The 22,954-nt window shown below is 47.7% G+C and overlaps 1 protein-coding gene across 1 annotated transcript in view; it reads right to left on the bottom strand.

The window, feature by feature from the left end:
• The window catches only part of SSH2 (slingshot protein phosphatase 2), a 59,169-nt gene extending 36,434 nt beyond the window's left edge, over nucleotides 1–22,735 (bottom strand). The window contains exons 1-2 of the mRNA XM_014953259.1: nucleotides 22,623–22,735; nucleotides 1,576–1,679 (exon numbers count right to left, since the gene is read on the bottom strand). Coding sequence (XP_014808745.1) covers nucleotides 1,576–1,679; nucleotides 22,623–22,678 — 160 coding nt within the window. The 5' untranslated portion in view covers nucleotides 22,679–22,735. The remainder of the gene's footprint in view (nucleotides 1–1,575; nucleotides 1,680–22,622) is intronic.
• Between the last annotated feature and the right edge of the window lie 219 nt (nucleotides 22,736–22,954).

Below are 22,954 nucleotides of genomic sequence, written 5' to 3'. Positions count from 1 at the left end.
TAAATTATCTTTCAGAACCATTTATTTTCTTTTGATAAGTGGTAATTAATGCATCTCATTCGAAGCAATTCGGGTATTGCTTGTACTATGTCTGAGTGGAAGTATATAATTAATTGCCTTTTGACTTCAACTCTTTTTATCAAGTTGTTTGTAAATAGATTTTGAGGTGGACCAGCCATCAGATAGGTAACTCTGCCAGATGCAGAGCTGGATGACAGTCTGACGGTATGAAAGAAATCTACACCTGGAACCAAACCAAATCACCTTTTGGGGGACACTTTTTGGCAAAGAAAGTTGACTCCAGCCTCTCTTCTGTCTGTCCCACATGCAAAAATCTAAAGGTCTCAATGATGGTTTTTTTTCCCTGCCGATTGTTTAATGGAAGGGAAAAACCCCACACTATCTGATCCCTCTAAAACACCACCAGTGAATAAGCACCATACACACAATGAAAAACAACCTACCCTGAAGTGTTTGAGTTGCATTATTCAGACTGACTTTTCCAAACAAAGAGTCAAAGCAGAAACACAAATCAAACTTTCAGCAGATAAAGGGGGCGGAATTCCCAGCGACTGGTGTTATTCACTCTGCTCACATGTCTGAAAAGTCACACTGCCTTTGCTCAGAGGTTTCTTCATCGCCACGTAGAGGCTGTGATCGTAACCGGTTCCATCATAACCGGTTCCTTTCAGACCGGGAAGTTCAATTACTCATCCCGTATCGTAACCTCAAGTTTCCCAGCCCAATGCACGAAGGTTCTGATGGCAATTCTCCAGCCCTTCCCTCGTAATAAAAATTAGAGGATGATTATTTTGAGAGGCAGTTGTTGTCAAGTGTCTGTGATGTCACGATTGCTGCCCTGATGTCACTCATCTTTTTGATTTTGTCAGTTAAACAAGAGAGTACTGAGATTTGATTTTTTTTTTTTTTCTATCAGTACTAATATGGCAACCTTGAGACTGGTGGGTCTGGCTTTAACACACTCCTGGTGTAACACACACCTGTTCCAGCTGGAACAGGTCCAGGGGAGGGCCACGAAGGTGATCAGAGGGATGGAGCACCTCTCCTATGAGGACAGGCTGAGGGAGCTGGGATTGTTCAGCCTGGAGAAGAGAAGGCTCCAGGGAGACCTTATAGTGGCCTTTCAATACCTGAAGGGTGCCTATAGAAGAGCTGGGGAGGGACTCTTTGCCAGGAAGGGTAATGATAGGACAAGGGGAAACGGTTTTAAATTGGAAGAAAAAAGATTCGGATTAGATCTCAGGAAGAAATTTTTTACTCTGAGGGTGGTGAGACACTGGAACAGGTTGCCCAGGGAAGTTGTGGATGCCCCATCCCTGGAGGTGTTCAAGGTCAGGCTGGATGTGGCCTTGAGCAACCTGCTCTAGTGGGAGGTGTCCCTGCCCATGGCAGGGGGGTTGGAACTAGATGATCTTTGAGGTCCCTTCCAACCCAAACCCTTCTATGATTCTAAACAGAAGTGTGTGTCACCGGGTGAGAAGGAACTCAAGAAAGGCTGAGTGGGGAAGAGAAGAGCGAGCAGATGGCCCTCAGTGGTGGGACACGAGGAGGTACCTGCGTGCTTGTTGCGCCTGTGACTGATCCTGGGAGTAGACGACCCATTTCCCCGCGGCAGGAAGAGAGCTGCACCTTTCACCGTCAGGAAGCTTTCGCTGATGCTGCAAGGGAAGAGAGGAACAGTGAGTAGAGGAAAACTCTGGTATTGTCTTTAAAAGGAGAAGAGCAACGCGACAAGGAGGTTGAAGGCTCTGAATGCACGCCCTGTTCTTTTGCAGGGGAAAGATTTAGACAGAATTGTTTTGTCGGTAAACAACTTCCAACCCATGTAAGTACTGCAAACATTCAAACTTGGGAACAACATGAAGAGGGAAACACTGAAAAGCAGAATATTTACCTGGTGCTGTTCCGCCTGCAGAGTTAGAACCCAAGCAGGCAGAGGGGATTAACCTATGGCTATATTTTTGATTTGAAACTCAAGATGGGATCCACATTTCTAACCGGTGATTAACACACAAGCCCACGCATCTCTCTAATTACGGATTCTGTTAACCCTGTGCTTTGTGGTTCAGGCACAGCTGATGCCCTGCAGAAACAAATGTCTCCCTTCAGCACTCAGCCAAAAGAAAATGAGTGTACATAACAGATTAAGAAATCATGAAACTACTGTCTAGGAGTTGTATGGTAATTAACTCTCACAGCGAATTAACTGAAGGCGAAACTGTAAAGCTGCCGAAATCAGACACCACTCACTGCCTTGATTTTGCCCTTTCTGTGGTCACATGAGGGGAGAGGTTTGCGGGAAGGGGTAGTACAGAGTTCTCAAGTTCTGTGGAACAGCTGATATTTTAAGCACTTCTTCCAGTATTTTTCTTAGAGATGTTGTGGCTCACGGAAAAAGCAAGACTCACTGTAGATTTTGCAATTAAGCCATCCTGTTGCATAGTTAAGGGTTCCTGCTTTTCTCAAAATTGATAAGATAGTCATACATGCTTTGAAGAAAGCCAGAAACAATTCCACAGTCAACAGGATGGTTGATTAATATGATAAAACAGGATGGGAGAGTCCCTGGCATCGTGCACCTCAGCAGCTCCATGCCTTGAAAAAGATGTTGGCTTGTTCTCTTCAACTGAAGAGGAGACTAGGAACTCCTCAGTTCCTTTCTCTGCTTAAACAAATACCAAACCTAATTATTTACTCCCTTCCTTTAAGAGATGAGGACCAGGAAATGACAATAGAGTTAAAAAACCCCCGCCATATATTTGAAGAAATGCCATGTTACAAAATACAGGTGAATGCTAAAACACACCAAGTCCTCCCCTTCTCGGCCACCCCTGCTCTGCAGAACGAGCCCAGGCTAAATGCTGCCTGGGGACTCCAGGGACACGTGTCAGGGGCTGCTCAACAGCAGTCTTCTACCTGAACACAACTGAAGACAAGAGCATCACTAAGACATCAAACGTCACCAAGAACCAGGGCACAGCACGGCGCGAGCCTGTGATCTTCCCGTTTCATGATTTGAGGTTGACCACTTTAACAATAGGCTTTGCTGACTACGTTTTTATAGCTACAGGAATTACAAAAGCTTGTGTTAAAGCTGGATTTCCCCCTAACCTCAAGCACGTTTTTGGGCACCTCCCCATTTTCCGGGTGGGGATATAAAAAAAAATATCAAATTTTCCTGAGCTCCAGCAAAGCAGATGCACACATTCAGGAAGACCTTCTTTAAGCCTGTAGCACATCCCACTGTTATGCCCCGTCTGTCATAACCTCAGCACTCCTCCTCGCTGACAAAGCTTCTCCCAGGACTATTTTCTAAAATTAAACCAGATGTCAACCATGCACTGGAGGTTTCACTTGAACTAGAATGTTAAAGACAGAAAAAAAAATATAAATCACTTGTCCCACATGAAAATGGATCAGTGATCTTTACCTACGCCAAAGTTTAAAACAAAACAAAAAAGAAAATCTAAATTCATTGGGCACACCGAGCACAGATGTTTCTTTAGACCCTTCTCATATAAAAATATCTGACTGAGCCGTTCTAGCTTTTGGTGACAAATAGATCCCCTGAAAGCCCTTAAGGCTACACGATTTCTTAAAGCCTAAACTAGAGAAACACTGAGTTATGCTGAAGCCATGAACTTTTAAAAAATAGATAATAATTAAAAAAAAAAAAAAATTCTCCCTTACTTAGCTCAAACATGCTTTGATTCATCAGTGCCCTGATGTCCCAAAAAAGGACACTTCTGCTTTCAGACTGGCACCCACAAGGGGAGTGGGGCAAGAGATCATGCCTGGCTTTGCTGAGCCTCTCCAGGGACAATGAAGAGCGAGAAGATAGTCTCTCCTCCTCCTCCCTTTACAATCTCACCAGAGGCAAATGAATTTCAGGCTGCACAGGAGGAGAAAGAATTCAGCAGTCACAGCCAGTTTTCACATAGTTAATTTTATCAGCAACGCCAATGACTAATATTAGCAATCCTTTAGCCTGTGCCTGAGGTTTCCCCAGAAGGTGGAATTAGCAACTATTTTTAGTGGATAAAGCAGCACGTAGCTAGAGGGCTGGGAGATTAAAAATCTCCTTACTTCCACCACTTTCCCTTATCACCAGTGCTTTACTGTCAGCCACCTGCTTGGAAAGGAAACATGGGCAGAACTGAACATTGATTCCCATCAGATACAACCTTCCAGGAGGCCACCTTCTCTCCTAAAGCCACCGGGAGCCTTGTTTTCAGCCATTAACCACAAATGACAAGTTTTACTTGGTCAGGTCAAGGAAAGGGAATGTAATTTTCCCATATGAAGGGTCGGAACAGCTGAAGAATGTGGCAAAGCAGAACATTCTTGTAGAGCAGGGAGGTCAGGCAGAGCAGGAGCCAGGGCAGGAGGTGGCCATCATCAACCCTTGGGAAAAGAGCAGCTCGTTATTTTGCCAGCTCGTTATTTTGGGGACACTTGCTGGGCGGAGGAGGGCACTCAGCATCACTGGCCATGGGCTCTCCTAACAGCAGGAACACAACACATCAGTATCCAGCACAGCTCCCTGGCAAAAAACCCTGTAATTCACAAACACTCAGCCAAGCCCCTGCTCCAAGATTCAAGCACTAAGAACATCTTGGGAAGAAAGGCAAGAAGTTTATAGGAAAGCCCAAGCAGCTGTAATAGTAAGTACCAGTGAAGCTTAACACCATTCTTTTGGGAAATGCTGATTTTGGGGCCTGCAACGTGCTAAAGGGACAAAAAAATAAGCAATCACTAGCCTGACATCTCCTGTACCACCCACAGCTGGCTGCTTCATTTGGGTCCATCCTAGTCATGGTCCCACCCATGATCCTTCCCAAAAGCATCACATTTCAGGGCAGGATCACTTTTGGATACTGGCTTTGAGATGTAAAGAGGAGAGAGGATTCCTCCTCTAGGACTTTAACAGAAGGCTCCACTCTGAGATCCTTCAGAAACACAGAAGGTAGAAAATATGTGTATGAAAAGAGCAATCAGAGGCTCAAAACACCTGTGGTCACCATAACAGCAGAGCTGTGCTACCATCCACTACTGATTCCACCCCACCGACAGCTCCATGGCTCCCAAGCATAACTTGGGCTTTGAAATACTTCATAAAATCTGGTTTGCCAGAGCCTACTGGAGCTTCCATGCTCTTCAAAACGACCTCCTGGAGACAGATCGGGTATTAAAAGACACTAGATGTGGTCAGGGGAGAAGTTGAGCCCAGGAGAGCAGAAAACAAGGAGCCAACTTGGCAGAGGTAACAAAGCCAAGTTGTGTTGTATCCGCACACCAGGCTCCTCCTCAGTCCTCCGTACTACAAGGTGGCTTTCTTCTGGAGAAGACTTACTTGGGACACGTCTGTGGCAGGGTTATTAAAGCTGAAAGCGACCCCTCAGCACCTCAGCTGTGGGGAAAGAAGGCTTCTGTTCCACATTTAGCCCCTTCACCTCTGAAGCGAAGCAGCAACCTTGAGGCCACCAGTGATGTGCTACTTGTAATTCATTGCTCACTGGGAAGAGACCCAACACAAGCGGAAGGCTTAAGCAACTCCAACAGAAATAACTGCTTGTACCAATTTTTCTCCCAGGCAGGAAAGATTTTGGAGAAATTTGCAAAAGGCACATCATCAAAACTATTTAAAGCCTTTTGCACAAAAAGGCACAGACGTTCTCCTCAGAAGACCCGGTTTCTGAAGAGCGGTTCCCGTGCTCCCCGACTCGCTGCCCAGCTCCTCCTGGAAAACACTGCTTGGTTCATACCAAATTCTCATTATGCTCCAAAATTGGGAACCACAAACAACTTACAGATGGCAAATAAATAGTCAATGCCCCCCCCCAGCTGTTACCCTGCACAGCTCTGCTCGTTAATTACAAGCACAAACTCCAAATAAACTGTTTTGAAAACAAAAAAGAGAAAACCTTACAGGTTTACAGACTATGCCAAAGCAATGCCATAACGTGAAGCATCTCACACGATGCTCTCCAACCAAGGGGCCGCTCAGCCAGGAGCTGGGTGAATCTGCTCCACCCACCAGTTTTCAACGAAAAATTTTCAGTCCTCAATATAAAACACTCCGAAAGGAACCCTGTAGTTTTCCTTAGAAAGTACTTCATAAAGAAAGGAGAGAAAAACCTTTTTAGAAGTACAGCAAAGAAAGCGAAGAGGCACCTGAACAGCTTCTGGCAATGTTTTATCCTAATAAACACTTAATTAAGTTATTGCGAGCCTGAGGATGACTTTCCAGTCAGCTCTACTTACTCATCCCAGCAGCTCCTTTCCAGCAGGCTCTGTCCTGCCCAGCCCAGCCCTTCGTTGGGCACTCGCCAAGTAGCACAACCAACAGAGCTGGCACCATCCCCTGGCAGGTTCAGCAGGAGAAGTCCTCCCACCGCGTCCCCCCGCACAGCCCAGAGGAACGGGCCAGAGCGGTGAGGAGTGAAACTCCTCCAGCTGTCACCTCCTCACCAGGTGACACAGGCACTGCAGGGTGGTCACATCCTCCTGTCCTGTCCCCCCTCACCCTTAGAATAAAGGCATTAAAAAGCGACGGGATAGGGGAAACGAAGATTTCAGGATACTTGATGTTTGGATAGAAGTCCACTACCTGTATTCTTTACAGAACTACAAGCATAATTTCTCTGACAGCCTCAGGTATCAATTAATCAGAACCCTGCAGAAAAGTGCTCCGAAGCAGCATCCTAACAGAGTTAATGAACTAATGCTCAGCAAAAGGAGGGCACCAGGATTTCTAAGCCAAGCCTGGCTCCAGCTGTAGCTCCCCCATGACAAGAGCATTGTGCAGCCACCATGGAGGCTTCCATCTCCTGAGAAAAAGACTTTCCTAAAGGGCATCTCTTGGGACACAACCACCACCCAGCACAAGCTCTGGAAGCCACACATCGAGCTGCCTGGTAGGACCATGCTCCCCCAGGAAGGGCTTTGAGTTTCCAACCCATCTGCAGGACGTTCCCTTCCCCTTCTTAGAGCAAAGGCAAAACCAAAGAAAAACAGAAAGGCTGCCTGGAAGCAGGCAGGCGAGTCTGACAGTAAGGAATAACACGAGTTAAGCCTGGTGTTGACTAACTGGAGGGACTCAGCAGCCCCAGCCCTGAAAATGGGAAGTGTCACTGCAGATGTCTGTCCTAAAGGGCTGGGGATTTCAGCTGGGAGCCAAACGCTGCTCCTATTCCTACCTAATCCTACCAAATTCTCATTATGCTACAAAATTAGGAGTGAGAGGCAGCCCCTGTCTGAAGAGCCAGCAGGATGGGGACAGACCCCCTGCAGAAGGGTGTCTACTAAGAACTGAAAAAAAAATAAAAATCTTGCATGCCCAGCTATTTTCCCTTGGTTTTAAGCCAGGCTGCTCCTTCAAGAGCCCCCCAATATTTTGCTCTACTAGGAGCAGCCGGAGCGTGCAGTTGGGGGGAGCATCTCTGCCCCGCACACCTCATCTGCTGCCAGCTCAGCCCCACTGCCTGCCTTTAATCCACAGGTGGCAAAAGGGAGGAAAAGGACCAAAATTCTGGGGCTGGCAGGAGCTGTGTAGCAGGCGTCAGCGCTGAGCTCATTCCCCAGGCCGTGGAGCCAGGCGTGGAGGGAGGGCAGCCGGGGACACCAGGGCAGGCTCCTGCATCATGCCAGGACTCACCCTGCCAGAGCAGCAATTCCACCAGTGCCTGGTGTGGAAAAAGTTACAGGAGGGCAGGCCCAGCAGCCTGATGTTTTTCTCAGCACCCCAAGCCATTTCCCTCCCATTCCCCTTCCCAAACTGGCTGTTTCCCTTCCTCCAGGCAGGCTCAAGGAACGGCATCGCTCCTGCTCCAGGACCGGCTCTCACCGCCAGTCTCCCACGCATTTTACCCGGCCACAAGAGAAGTCCTGGTTAATAAAGCATCGGTCCCCCAGCCCAGGGTGGCTGGCACACGGCAAAGAAGAACCTCATGAGGTTCAACAGGGAAAAGTGTAGGGTCCTGCACCTGGGGAAGAAAAATGTCAGGTACCAGTATAGGTTAGGGGTGGACCCGCTAGAGGCAACTACTGAAGAGAAAGATCTAGGGGTCCTGGTGGACAGTAAAATGACAATGAGTAAACAGTGTGCTCTTGCGGCCAGGAAGGCCAATGGTATCTTGGGTTGTATAGGGAAGAGTGTAACCAGCAGGTCAAGGGAAGTCATTCTCCCCCTCTACTCTGCACTGGTGAGGCCACAACTGGAGTACTGTGTCCAGTTCTGGGCTCCCCAGTTCAAGAGGGACAGGGAACTACTGGAAAGAGTCCAGCGTAGGGCTACAAAGATGATTCAAGGATTGGAGCATCTCCCTTATGAGGAGAGACTGAGAGAGCTGGGACTCTTTAGTCTGGAGAAGAGAAGGCTGAGGGGAGACCTTATCAACGCCTACAAGTATCTCAAGGGAGGGTTGAAGGAGGAGGGAGCCAGACTCTTTTCAGTGGTTCCCAGTGAGAGGACGAGGGGCAACGGGCACAAGTTGGAACATAAGAGGTTCCACTCAAATATGAGGAGAAACTTCTTCACGGTGAGGGTGACAGAGCCCTGGAACAGGCTGCCCAGGGAGGTTGTGGAGTCCCCTTCCTTGGAGATTTTCAAAACCCGCCTGGATGCAGTCCTGAGTAACATGCTCTAGCTCTGGGCAATCCTGCTTCAGCAGGGGAGTTGGACTAGATGATCTCTATGGGCCCTTCCAACTCTAGAAATTCAGTGAAATTCAGTGAAAATTCAGTGAAGGACATGGAGCCTGGCAGCCGAGGGCATTTCTCCATCAAAGCACCAGCTGAGAGCATCGCACACCTCCAGCATCCCTCCCCTGGAGAAGCACCCGACTCTTTCACCTCCACTCCAGTTTGTTTTTTCAATAAGCAACATCCCCATTTCCCTTGCTTGCTTTTAAAAGCACCTGGTTTAATAACCGCCAAGTGTATTAATGAGTTTTATAGAGGAAAGCAATGTTTGGTTTCCAGTTTAAACCTTTGCTCTTAGGCAAGGGATGAAAGCACCTGGTTCTCTTCACACAGAGGGCAGGTCTCGGGGCTGTACAAAGCAAAGCAGCACCAGTCACTAATAAAAAAAAACCCAGTAAACAAAACCCCAGCACAACAGCAGGGAAATGGAAAAGGCTGGGATAACTTGGGATTGCTCTACACTGACAACTGTCTGTGTAGGGTCAGCTGGAAGCACACACAGACAAGCCCAGACTCTCTGATATCTGAAATAGAAACAAGCCCCAGTGCAGAGCAAAACAAGGGCCGTGACTTACCGAAAAGGGCTCTGTGACACTGTCAACAGAGGTGACAACACTGAGGGCAGGGAGAGAAAGGGGAAGTGGTTCTCCGGCGAAAGCCATCTCTTACCACTCAGCACTTTTGCAACTTAAGAAACAGCACGAGGAGAAAAACAAACAAAGCGTGGGAACCCGCTCCGTCTCAGCTGCTTGACGCAAACTGCCTTTTTAGCAACATCTGCATTTGTGCCTTTTTTTTTTTTTAATAAAGGAACTGTCTACAGGCACTTCCTCTGCTCCAAGGTGGGGCTCCCTGGAGAGATAATTCAGCTGCAATGACACAGACAGGCACAACCACACAGAGATCTGCATTGCCAACGGGAACTTATTGACTGATCTACTGAACCCATCTCACCATGGCCAAGTCATCTTGTCCCTTGCTTTGGTCTCCAACATGGACATCTGCTGAAGCTGAGCTAAGACAACAAGAGCAGCTTACAGTTGGCTAGAAGCTACCCAAAGGTGAGGATGGCAGGTGTGAATCTGAATTGCAACTCTAAGGGCATTCCCTTTATTAGCTGCAAGTGAGGAAAGAGTTTATGGTGAGTACAGAGAGGGTAGGACTTGCAGAAGGGAGCACTGATGAGCGTGGTCATGTCTGCAAGTGAAGAGCAACCACTTCAGATGCACGAAACAACCACACTCAGACACCATTTTAGAGGTGGGATCTAACCAGCTTCAGGCCACCCAACAAGGCTGTACAGGAGTGTTGATGTCCATTCAATACCCCACTAAGTTAACAGCCTACAAGTCAAGCCCACTACTGGAAAAAGCCACCAGGCACACATGCCACCAGTGCTCCTTTGCCACCTCACTTTGACTTCAGCTCCAGAACACATTTTGCAAACTTCAGAGTCAAGGCAAGCTGGGGCAGCCGGGGTACGCTGGTGGCATCCTTTGGGGATGGCACACAGGACGACAGCTCTGGGCTGAGAAACTCATCCCCGCCAGAGCTGCCAGCAAGGGGAGCAGGGACAGCTGCTGTTTGCAGCCCAAATTTTCAGCCCACGCAGCCACAACAGGTCTGTGCTGTGCCGGAGACAACCACAGCCACCTGCAGCATTCCTCTGCCTCCCCATGCCTCCAGCCGACCTCTGGACTCCTGCCGAACGGATTCCCTCACGGGCAGGGCTGGGATTTATTCGTTACAGGGGCGGGAAAGCAGGCTGGGCTTTGTTTTACACTGGACTCCAGAAGGTTTTATCATTTCTGATAAAAGTCAAAGTCCGCGCGGGTTTCCTGTTCCCCTCACGTACCCCTGGCTGATGAATGAACGAGCTCAACGAAATACCAGCTCCTAAACCAAAGGCAAGGTGGGCAGAGCCCTCACACGGGCATCACCTGCCTCCTCACCAGCCCATCAGGCAGAGAATCATGGAATCATAGAATTGTCAGAGTTGGAAGGGACCTCTACAGATCATCTAGTCCAACTCCCCTGCCAAAGCAAGGTTGCTCAGAGCACATCACTCAGGACGGCATCAAGGTGAGGCTTGAAGATCTCCAGAGACGGGGACTCCACACCCTCCCTGGGCAGCCTCTTCCAGGGCTCTGCCACCCTCACCTAAAGAAGTTCTTCCTCACATTTGAGTGGAACTTCCCATGGTCCAGCTTGTGCCCGTTGCCCCTCATCCAATCACTGGAAACCACTGAAAAGAGTCTGGCTCCATCATCCTTCAACCCACCCTTTAGATACTTGTAAACATAGATAAGGTCCCCCCTCAGCCTTCTCTTCTCCAGGCTAAAGAGCCCCAGCTCTTTGAGGCTCCAATCCCTTAATCATCTTAGTTGCCCTATGCCAGGCTCTCTCCAGCAGCTCCCTGGAGTGGTTCTCTTGAACTGGGGAGCTCAGAACTGGCCTCACCAGGGCAGAGAACACGCTGGGAGCTCAGCACTGCTCTCCCACCCCATCCCTGCTGCCCACAGCTCTGGATGGCGGGTGACGGGGATGGTGCTGGACACGTTCTCCTACAGCAACACACACACAGCCCTCCCTGGGCCACCCTGCACCCCGAGAACAGGGTCCAAGAAACTAAGCAAACACCCCAGTGCCGAGGTTGGGCAGCACACGGGTGAGCCAGACGTGCTGAATCACATCCCCACTGTGGCCACCGAAAGGCAGCACGGGCTGGGAAATCCCGCTGCAGCAGCACGCACCACCAGGTAATGATTTGATATCAAGGCATAGGAACTCGGGCACAGATTGTGTGATTCACCCCAGCAATAAAGACCAGAGATAGCCTGGAATCCGTCCTCACGTATCACACACCGGAACCTACTCATTCCCATGCAGTACAAAGAGCAGAAAACGTTCCTGTCCACCTTACTACACAACTCTAAGGGACTCCCATTGAGCCACAGGATGGGTGGCCCACAGCCAGCCCCCAAGCCAGCTTCAGAGAATCCACCACTGAAGAAAAATATTCAAAAAAATCAACAGCAAAACAAGTTGTGCAAACAAAGCTCTGACGTGCCCCAGAATCCGGGGCTGAAAAGAGGCACAAAATCATTTTTTTCTACAGTCCAAGCAGGGCAGTCCATGTACTAAAAGGAGGAACACAATTAGGATGCTTATTAAGAAATTGGGGCACTTGCTGTTTACAGAAGAAACTTGATTCTACGCACTTTTTTAGGCAAGAGACCCAGACCGGAAGCGAGACCGTGAAAGGAATTTGTTTTACATGATAGTCCCCAAAGGCTTCCAGGTCTCCAAGTCAAGACATTCCCAGATTAAAGCCCTACACAACATTCTTCTTGCGTTATATACTGTTTAAATATCCATGGACTTTAACGCATACCATCGGGTCCAGGGAGTGGGACAGTTACACCCAAGGGAACCCTCCGCAATGTTCTACCACCACGTGCCGTGCTCCTACTGTCCAAAATGAGCCAGCTGCTGTGGTATGAACAAAATGCTGCCTGAAATACAGTCTTCGAGACACTATAAATCCACACGAGAAAACTTCATAAGGAGAATTTATCACATTAAGGATTATAAAAAAAACAAAACCAACCAACAAAGCTTTTTGATTAGCTATCTTGAGCAAGAGCACCCCTCCGACACGCACTTACTTTTTCTTTCTCTCAGAATTAACACAGTCCAAGCTGATCATCTTTAACCCACACGATAATCTCCTCTTCCAGCAGAGTTTGAAAGCGTTGCCTTCATTCACAGCCCATCTCCTTTTTAAACCTTGAAGAGCAGCTGACACATCTTCAAGCAGTTGTTACCAACCGGCGAGTCTGAAAGGCCTCTCCCCGCTACTTTTAAGTATAAGGCAGGATATTTTATGACTAATTTTCACTCCCGTCTCCCTCCGTGTGCAGGTGAGTGATTCATCGCTGCCACAGACTTGCCCATGTTTGGCCTGGGTGACACGGCCCCGCGAGAAGGACCCCTCTGCTCTAAATATGACTGTAACACAAGTCAAAAATGAGACACCCTAAGGTCAACCGACCGTCCCCTCCCCGCAGCAGCCAAGTCCAGGGGGCACCTATATTTAGCCAAAGAATGCCCCAACCCTTTAAAGATGGAAGGAGACCACTGACTTGCCTGAATCACTGCCAGCGCTGGCCGTCTCCCCGGGGTGGGGACAATCTGAGAAGAAGCTGGCAAGCACCTTGGCATTGCCCCAAAACGGGGCACCCCGTGCACAGCCCCACACCCCCCAACAGCCCCATCCCCTGGGAAAAAGCCTGACAACCACAACCTGGGTGCAGACAGACACAGCTCCATCACTCCCATCACTGGTTCTGGTGGAGGTGGCCAGCAGCCCAGCGTGGCTACGGTCAGCCAAGGAGCAGAGGTCCCATCACCACGTCGAGCAGCACCGTGCCAGGACTCGGCTCCGACGGCCGGAGCAGGGCATGGGGATGGGGGAATTACGTTGGGGAAGCAGCCTGGCTCGGGTCGCAGCCTCCTTGCCTGCCCTCAGTAAATACATTAATGGACCCCTGTAAATAGAGCACCAAAAACAAGGACCACTCTGTCTCTGCACAAAGAAATCAACGCTGAATAATAAGCCTTTTCCTCTGTGCTAAAAAGAAGCAGATGCTTGTTTACCAAAAGCACCAAAAATCATCAAGAGGCTGTTGGATATGACTTGTAAAAAAAAAAAAAAATGGAAGGAAGTTATTTGTTCAGTATTTTAACTTCTGCAACACTCAGCACTTTCAATTTTCTCTCGTTCTTATTGCATCCTCCCCAAGCACGAGGGCTATTTGATCCCTAAATGACAGTTTCCAGCAGGAAAAGTAAAACCAGTTTAGGACTGGCTGTCCCTTTAGATTAGGAAGGACAGTCAGTGGTAACCAGCAACGGGAGGTGGTTTGGGAGCCGTTTCAGAGGGAACGGCCACGTGCCAGATTTCTTTCAATAGGTTTTGATTTGAAATTGGAAGTCCCAGGGAGCTTTACCTGTCGTGGTGATACGGCCCGTAATCAGGCTATTGATCTGCTCATCCTCACACGTACACCAGTGACTTCATTTTATGGAACAGCAAAGCCACAATTAAGGGAACACAAACTTTAACGTGGCTTTAAATAATTACTTGAAATTTTAATCAGTTAGCAGTGAGAAAAGGTCGAAGCCAAAGGATCAGAAACATTTTACAGCTGGAAGTTTCATAGATTCTGTGTCTTTTCTTCAATCCGAGGCAACGCTTAGAAGGTCAGTCCTTGGCATGAGCAAGGTTAATACAAACTTCAGATTCAATTTAAGTTGAAAACCAAATTAAACTGCAAACCAAAGAAGAAATGCAGCACGGCTTTGGGTTAACTGACCCAGGGCTGCGGGGAACGGGGTAACTCAGCCTTTAAGGACAGTCTGGTCCTCGGCAGAGAGGTGGCACGGTGCCTTCTCCACTGGTGCCCGGGGCACACAGCCCTCCCTGTACAGCACACCCACCCCGGCAGGAGCCAAGAAAAGCACTTCCAACGTTTTGCTAGTGTAAGTGACAATCAGTCTCCAGAGCCACCAGGAAAAGCTCTCCACATCGGACCGTGAGATATAATTATGACGCATTTCAAAACGCAGACTCAGCATCGCTTTCCAATCCAGCTCTTCCCCCCGCGGATGTAGCACGTTCTTCCTGGAGAGACAACATCCCTTGTGACTCTGCTTTTTCTTTTGGCTCTCTGAATAGGGATCAGCTTACCAGGAGTCCTTTATTCCTGAAATAATTTCCATTAATCACTCACCATACACCACTTTCAACAGAAGCTGAAGAGCTGAGGGACGTCTAACACCACCACAGCATCTCCCAACTTAAATAAGGGCTCAAACGAAGAGCAGCCCAAGAGGTGAAAGGAACCTGGAGATTTCTAAGGAGCAAACAAGTCAACTTCTCCAAACTGTTCCCAAGTATTGCAATGTTTTGATACAGTTATACACAGTTACAACGCTTTTATGTATTTTATAAATAAAAGCGAGGAAGCAGTATCATTTGAACGACCCACTCTTCATGACATCTACTCACAAAAAAAGTCAATGAAGGGAACACAGCAACGGGCATCACTTTGAAGCATCAGGCTGGAGTTCTGCATTTGTGATTCCTCGCGTCAACTGCAAATTCACCTTCTCTCTTAGCACCTTAATGTGACTTTCAGCTAAAGGAAACACCAGTGCTTAACTTCAAAATGCATTTTAAGGAGTTTTTAACTCAACAGAAAAACCTTGCGAAGTTTTGCTGACTAAGAGTCAGACTGGAAACACATTAAATAAAGTTTTAAATTTAAGGGAGCTTGAACTCCGAAGAGTTGAGATTCCAGATGTGTTTATCCCTGCAAGAGTGAGGTGCTAAATTTCATCAGAATTAGCACTTTGAGTAGTTTGGCAGCCAGTTTTCAGTGGTTAACTAAGGTCTTCGTATTTCCTAAAAGCATGCAAACCCCTTGAAAAACCACACGTTAAAGTAGAAAGATCAACAGAATATTAAACACTGCTGAGTATCACAGACCCAGAGAAGTCTCAAACAAGAACACAGCGTACTTTAGGGAAAAGGCTCTTAAATGGCTTTTTAAAAGGCTCTAGAACAGATATTTGCTTAATTTCAAGCTAGAGAGCCTCTCATAAAACATTTCATGATGTACTTGAAGGAACTAAGGACAAAAAAGTCAATAGCAGTAAAACAGCATCAAGATTTTGCTCTGGTGACTGTTCAGGGAACTCGGGGATGTCCATCCCCTGCTGGGCAGGGGATGCTCCCAAACAGGGGGTCTCCACTTGCCTTTGGAGGGACAGCTTCACATCACACCAAAAGAATTATCACATAACTCTCAAATGGACATTTGTTCCTCACTCCCCACCCTTGCTTCTTAATGAGCCACATGAATATTCCTCCCTTTGCTTCCTTACAACTCTCTCATCCTGGCAAACCAAGGGGAGGGCTAGAAACGGTGCTGACAAATTATTTGTTTTTATTTAGACTAACTGGCTTTCAGTCTTTGCAACACGCAGAGGAATGCAGCTGTTCCACTTCGCGTTTGTTTTTTGATTTCTCCATCTCTTTTTCAAAGCAAATAAAGGAAAAGAAAACCCAACCCTAACAATAACAACAACAAAAAAGCCAACGACAAACTCTTCACACAATGAAACTTAAAAAAACAATAATAAAATTTTAATCCAGCACTGAGTTCCAGAAAGCGAGCAGAAGACTAACTAACAGACCAAGTTTTAGAGGACAAAGGTAAGACTAATGATAACTTTTCCCATCTGCACTTTTGTGCAAATGAGGTTACCTTGTAAATTATGACCTGACAAAGGTAAATTTATCGTTTGTTAATCAAAATGCCCCTCCTTCAGTCCCACCTGCTGTTTGGAGTCTCTCTCTCAAAACATTGGCAATACACCCAGAATAGGGTTGCCCATCCGTTGGCCACCACCTCCAGGAGCCAGAGGTGGCTGAGACCACGGGGACCAACCCACTCCACAGCACCCCGTGGGGCAAATTCGTTCTCTTCATGCTGGCAAACAAAGCACAGGGAGAGGAGACACAGCACTGTTCATTATACACAATAACACTGATGTATGGGCAATTAAATCTAAGCTCAACTCATCTCCATAGTCCTCTGCAGGGATTCCAACCCACCCCAGGGCTCTTCAAGACAGTGTCAGACCAAGGGATGAACTTGCTCCAAGTCATCTCGGTGCCTCCACAAGAGCCACGCCACAACATTCAGATGTAACAAATCTGCACTTTTCATTGGAAAAGCTGAAAATTTAACAGAGACCAGAGTTCTCGAGGTGATCACAGGCAGGAGAAAGCCCAGGCTGGTGGGACAATATGGACCTCATTAAGCCATTGTGAGAAGTGTGTGAACAAACTAAGGACTTGACTACTAAGTGACAAAGATCATTTGTTTAAAAGAAAAGACTAAATCATTTATGGTTCAGCAGTCTGTGGATTTAGCCTACTTGTAACAAAGGTGTTTTGAGAATAAGCAAACTTCTTAAATGGCTTATAACAAATAAACCCAGAGACCCCAAAGGGCTGAATACGATGTTGACGAGGGCCAGATAAGTACTGGATAAACAGGCAAATGCACTGAACGAGGCACTTGTGGCCTTAATATACCTAGAAATGCCCAAATTTGAAAAGCTGCCAATGCCAAGAAGTGCCGACCCCAGGAGGAGATCTCACAGGCTGGGTTCCTGGATCACTCCCAGTCTTCGCCAACGCTGGGTCATGGCTTAATTTTATCATTCACCCCTACAAGTTTTTTATTTTCCTCAGCCTCCCTCATCCACGGGCTGATGTCCTTGAACCAGAGGCTTCTCTCTGTCACAAAACACTCGGTTAATCCCACACAACACAGCAAGAGGTGGCTGCAGAACAACTATCGCCAGTCTCCAGCTACTTCCCAAGCTGCCGAATTAAAGCTCCGGCTTGGGGATACAAGCAAAGCAAAGGGGTGACCTCTGAGTGCTTTTGGGAAAAGCCCAAGCATCCAGAATTAAGGACAAAAGTGAATTTTACTCCACGCATTTGTGGCAAGAGAGTCTTCAGCCAGCTGCTATGGAACACCACGGCTGGAAACTCAAGTTGCAGATTGGCTCTGTACACATTACACCCATTACACTGGAGAAAAAATATTTGCTGAACTAGTTTTAAGCCCATACGGGCTGATAATTTAAATGCTGTTTGTCAGAGCGATGCAGAGGAGACAGCAACTCTTCGGAGCCTATCGCAGAGCGGGATGCAGAATTTTAAACTTTCTCTGACCCCACCAACACTAGTTAGAAGCAACATTTCAAGAAAGTTAGCCTGAAGTTGTTTAAAAAACAATGAAGTAATATTTTAGCCGGGGGCTCTGTGATAAAGGTACAAGGAAGTACAAAAAAATCCCAGCCAGCCTGTTCACTGGCCCCAAAAGGTCCTTTTCTGCTGATAATCTCACTCAGGTCCTTCTGCTTTGTAGACTTTAGAAAAATCCCAAGCATTTCCAGTAGACGTGAACATCTGCAGGAGTTTCAAGGAAAGACAGAATCCAAGAGGCAACTCTACCACTCGCAGCCTTTTAAAACACAAACTTGGCAGCCCAGCAGCTCCCAAACTAAAACATTATTGCTTAAAAGCGGGTGGCGGTGTGGGGGGGTTTGTCCTTGAAACACTGGTTTGCTGCTCAAGTTTTGATTTTCACGTCCGATAACCATCTCTGTCTCTTTTCCAACCCCCTACCAGGAAGGATCGGTGAGACAAATACCCATGGCTTCCAGGGGAATAAAAGGAAAAGCCAAACAGGAAAAGTAGTTATGAACAATAGAGCCCTGGCTTAGTTAATGATCAACTTTGGAGCACGGAGCATACTACTTTTACCCAATTACCACAACTTATTTCCATGGGTTTTTTAATAATCGGTGGGGAGTAAGAGCCCTTTTACGCATTGCGTTTGCGTTATTGCAATCAGCAAAAAAATACAAAAAGATGAGAAATCCCTGATGACTCCTCTCGGTCAACAGGAAGGAAGCCCATCCACCGTGCTGGGGGGGGCTGAGCTACACGAAGGGGTGGGCAGGAGGGGTACGGGGTCAGGTTCTCCTGCCTCCGTGATGGAGGAGGAGGAGGAGGAGGCTGTCTTCTGCAGTCATCCAAACCCTGAGCACACAATACACACTCAACTGGAAAGCAGCAGCCGTACCAGCCCCTCCAAGAGATGAAGAGCTCATCAGCTTGTTCCCATATTTTCAAGGACCTCCAACCAGAGTGACCCTCAGCTGGCGAGGCAACTGGAAATCACTCTGCTGATCTCCCACTCTTTGGAGCAGCTGTTTCCAAGCTTCTCCTCCTCAGCTCTTAAAATACCATCCACTCTCAGCACAATGGTACAATATTCACAAAGGTACAGCACTCACAATGGCACGGAGGCAATTAAAGATTTCCAGTAAGACGCTGCTTGAAGGATTGAGGTTTAATTGCTAGACGGTCAAGGTTTTTTGGCAGCAATAACGTCGTGAGCAGACAAAAAAAAAGGTTGTAAGGTTTCCCATACAATAAATAAATAAATAAGCCACTCTCCAAACAATGGCAACAGCAGCCGCACACTTACCTACCTTCCTGACTTAGCACTTGGCATGATTTTAAATTAGATGGTCATGAAATTTCATCGCATAAAGGCCAGGGCCGCATGACGAAGGTAAATGAAAGGGGTGGGGGAGGACAAGGGCCAAGGCAGGCTGGGCACAAAGACAGGTTGCAGCAAGGAGGAGGCAATACAATAAGCCCAAATTACCTGGTGGTGTAATTTAACATCCAGTTTGTAATTACCTACAGAGCCCGTAACTTCCTCTTACACTGCGGAGTGCTGTTCCTTCACACCACGGCGAAGGAGGGTTGTCACTTACGAGAAAACTGATAACACGAGAGAGCAATAGGCTGTGAAGCCAAGTCTGGAAGAACATTTTGTGGCTACCTTTAACCTTTCACTGGAAATAATTCTGTTTAACTTGCAGGTTTTACGTCTGTCTTTTTCTTTTTTAAGAGCTCCAAGATATACCCACAACACTGCAAAGAAACGAGCTATTCCAGCTCCTTCTCCTTTTTTTTTTTTTCCCCCACAAAGTTTAAAATGCTTATAAAAACTATCGGTTAACATCCTATAATAGAAAACAGCCTGGTATGAAGCAAGTATGAGAACCGTGGAAAGTAGCAAAGCATATTCATGTTTTCAGATCCATCTGGCACCCGGAGTGTTGGAGGATGAAGTAGTAAACAGTACCCGAGCGCTTCAACACGTGCTCAACGTGAGCCCAGGGAGGGCTCTCGCTGCTGCTTTGTGGAAAAGAAAAGACAAAAGTATTTAAAAGCTCAAAAAAAAAAGGACAAAAATTCCAGGGGGGTGCAGGCATCAAAGCCAGGTGGTCAATTCTCAGATTCAAGAGAAAGGCCAAGCGTCCATCTGTATCTTCTGGCCTGGTGGGATTTGGCCACGGTGGCAGAGGAAGGATGTGGCACAGCAGGGAGCAAGAGCCGGGTCTTCCCAAATCCCAAGTGCACGCCCCGATCCCTGGATAATCCTGCTCTGCTACCGAGATAAAAACTGAGTGACAGAGGAATCTGGCATTATCACAGGGACACGGAAAAAACACTTCAGGGGCACCGACAATGAATGAGATACCTAAAACTTGGCCGGAGGCAGAGGAAGCGACCGCAGGCAGGAAGCACAGATCCATGGCAATTTATCCAGGTTTCTTCTGCTAAAAAAATTCTTCAGCGTTTGCAAATTGTCTGAAGTTTTGCTTTTTTCTCCCTATCTTTTCATCAGCTGCCTTAGAGTTTTAGTAGACCAAAGTAAATTTTGAATCCGACACACAAATAAACTAGTAAATCAGCAGAATTCCCACTAGGTTCAATGAGAGTAGCAAGACTTTCTGGAATGAGTTACAGCTCTAAATTCTGAGCATTTTGATAAACACAAGTCTCTCGGACACCGATTTGAATCCTTGTGAACCTGAAATGAATTAGACCCAGAGCAGCTGACTACATTACTGACTAAAAGCGTCAACACAAGAGTAATTTCTGCTGATCCCTGAAAGTCAGAGCTGATTAGCCAAATACATCTACTAAAGAATACACTGAAACAGAAGTTTCTGATAAAGCTTGGGTCACTACTGCCCTTCCCATTCCACAGAGAACACATTTTTGGCACAGAAAATAAATAAATAAAAAAAAAATATCTGGATTTTTAGGTCTTGCCCAGGATGAAATAAGGACATCCAAAATTAATCAGCCTTTATGAACTTTTAATTAGGACTATAAAGAGTAAAACAGGTCTTTATGATGCCAGCCTGAAAGCCACAGCAGTGTCCTGATTGAGACTGTGATCAAAGTACCAACGCGGCGCCCAGCCTCGTGCGAACACCCGTGCGTGGGCCAAAAGCTCTGTCATTCTCATGCTTATTAATCTTTCCTTCCAGGAGGCACAGGCCGGCGTAAGCTCCTCTGATAACTCAGTTATCTCTCTCTCCAGAAAAGGAAAGGGTGGTTCTTCCAACCAAGTGGCAATTTAAACTACTACTAGATACAAGGCTGCAGGGCTACCAGCCACCGAGGGAGCGGAGAGGAGCAGCATTTCCTCTTTTTTTTTTTGATCTCTTTCCGTAGTCTCAAACTGGGGGTTAAGTGTTTTAGAGCCACGTATAAAACAAACATTTTAAAAGCACTTAAATTGTTACCTAGCTACCTAATATAGCTTAGTAAAAAAAACCTCACCTTGAGCTGTAAGGAAATGCTTCAGCCTATAGAAGGTTGGGGTTTGTTGTTTTGGTTTGGGGTTTTGTGTTGGTTTTTTTATTATTATTTTATTTTTGGTTGGGTTTGGTTTTTGTTTTTTGTTTGGTTTTTTTTTCCACAATTCCAGAATTATTGCTACTTCCCCAAGCCCAGGGCACATCCAGTTCACATCCCTGCTTCCACGGAACAGGTGAGGTGTATCACTGTTAAACCAACACCATGAGCAACCACGGGGAAAGCCGTGGTGTTTACAGGCAACACTGCAAGTGGGGAAAAAAAACAACAAAAAAAAAGCCTAATTACAAGCATTTTGGGTAGAGTATGAAAGGCTCAGAGAGACTTAGCTAAACTGATTGCCAACTACAGCAGTGATTGCTAATGCTCAAAAAAAAAAGAGGCCACAGAGTCCAGGGACTTATTTCCATACCAAGCATAAGTAGGAATGTCTACTCAAGGCAGCTCAATTTCTAGCAGGAGCTTCTTGCGACCAAAACACAGTTCCAGGTGGGACCCAGCATTTTATCCTCCTATCTTTAAGCCTTTCACGATGTTTCCAAGAGATAAAACAGCCGTTGGTGTCTTTAAAGAATTACCAAGCACAACTAGACCCCAGCGACCATTCTCTAAAAGCCTTATCTACCGCCTCGTAGCAGCCACTTCCCTCCTTAATCCTTCCAGCCAAACCCCACTACCCAGGCAGTCACTGTTAATTATCTACAAATTAAATGATTATTTGTATCTGCATTTCAAAGGGGGGCGTGCAGCTGGAGAGACTGATTTTTTGGGGTTTTTTTTTTTTTTCAAGAGGCTTAGGAAGGGGCAGAGAGAGAGGCTCAGGCTGCTGCCCCAGAGTGACAGGACTTATAAAAAATTTGGCATGGGCTCCCGTCTGTCCCTCATGACCCTGCAGGTCCCGGGTGTAAGGTCTCGGGTGTAAGGTCTCAGCCCCGCTCTTCTTGAACCGACCGGAGAAAAGCCCCCAAAACCCGCACCCGCACCCCCACCCGCAACCTCGCCATAAGGAAGAACAAGAGACCAAATGGGGGGGGAAAAGGGGGGGGGGGTGTTAATCTCTGCTTTAAACCCCAGAGAGGACCAAGGTACACGGTCCCAGGAACCCCGCACCTCGGTACCGAGGCACAGCCTGGCCCCGCGTCCCCTGCTCCGCACCCGCACCGCCCCGCACCGGGCACCGGACGGGGAGAAGCGGCGGTTCCGAGCAGCGGCCCCGCATTTCCCCGTGGCTTTTTACACTCACGGAAAAGCTTTGACTCCGGTAGATAGACCCGGAGTTTTTGCTGGGGAAAAAATAAAGGCGAAATCAAGCCCGAGGCGCCGGTGCCTCCCGCAGCCCCGTTGCCAACCGGCCGCCTCCCGGTTGGGAGGCGCAAAGTTTGCCCGGAGGCAAAATACGGCGGAACCGACTACCGAGAGCGGGGGAAAGAGCACCCCCGACGGCCACCCGTGGGGAACGGAGACCCGTGGGACGGAGGGACCCCGCGGGCGGAGGAGCAGCCGCGGAGGTTCCGCGCCGCTCGGTTGCCCGGTTTTTTTGTTTCTCCCGGTTACTCACAGCTGGGCGATGGTGCCCTGAGAGATCACGGCGTTGTCGGAGAAGTAAGGGATCATCGCGGCTGCCCGCGGAGGCGGCCGCCCTGCCCCGCGGCATGGGGACTCCCGCCGCCCCCCGCCCGCCTGACTGCGCAGGAGCGGCCCCGGCGGCGGCGGGGAGGGGGCGGGGCCAGGCGGGGAAGGGGCGTGGTCTGGTGGGGAGGGGGCGTGGCCAGGCGGAGGCTCCGCCCCCTTCCCGCACGTGGCGGCGCGGGGCTGCAGGAGCGTGGCCAGGCGAATATATTATATATATATATATATATATATATACACACACACTATATATATAGTGTG

This window comes from Calidris pugnax, unplaced genomic scaffold (assembly GCF_001431845.1).
Source record: "Calidris pugnax isolate Ruff unplaced genomic scaffold, ASM143184v1 scaffold133, whole genome shotgun sequence".
NCBI lineage: Eukaryota > Metazoa > Chordata > Aves > Charadriiformes > Scolopacidae > Calidris > Calidris pugnax.
This window is presented reverse-complemented; position numbering and strand designations above follow the sequence as displayed.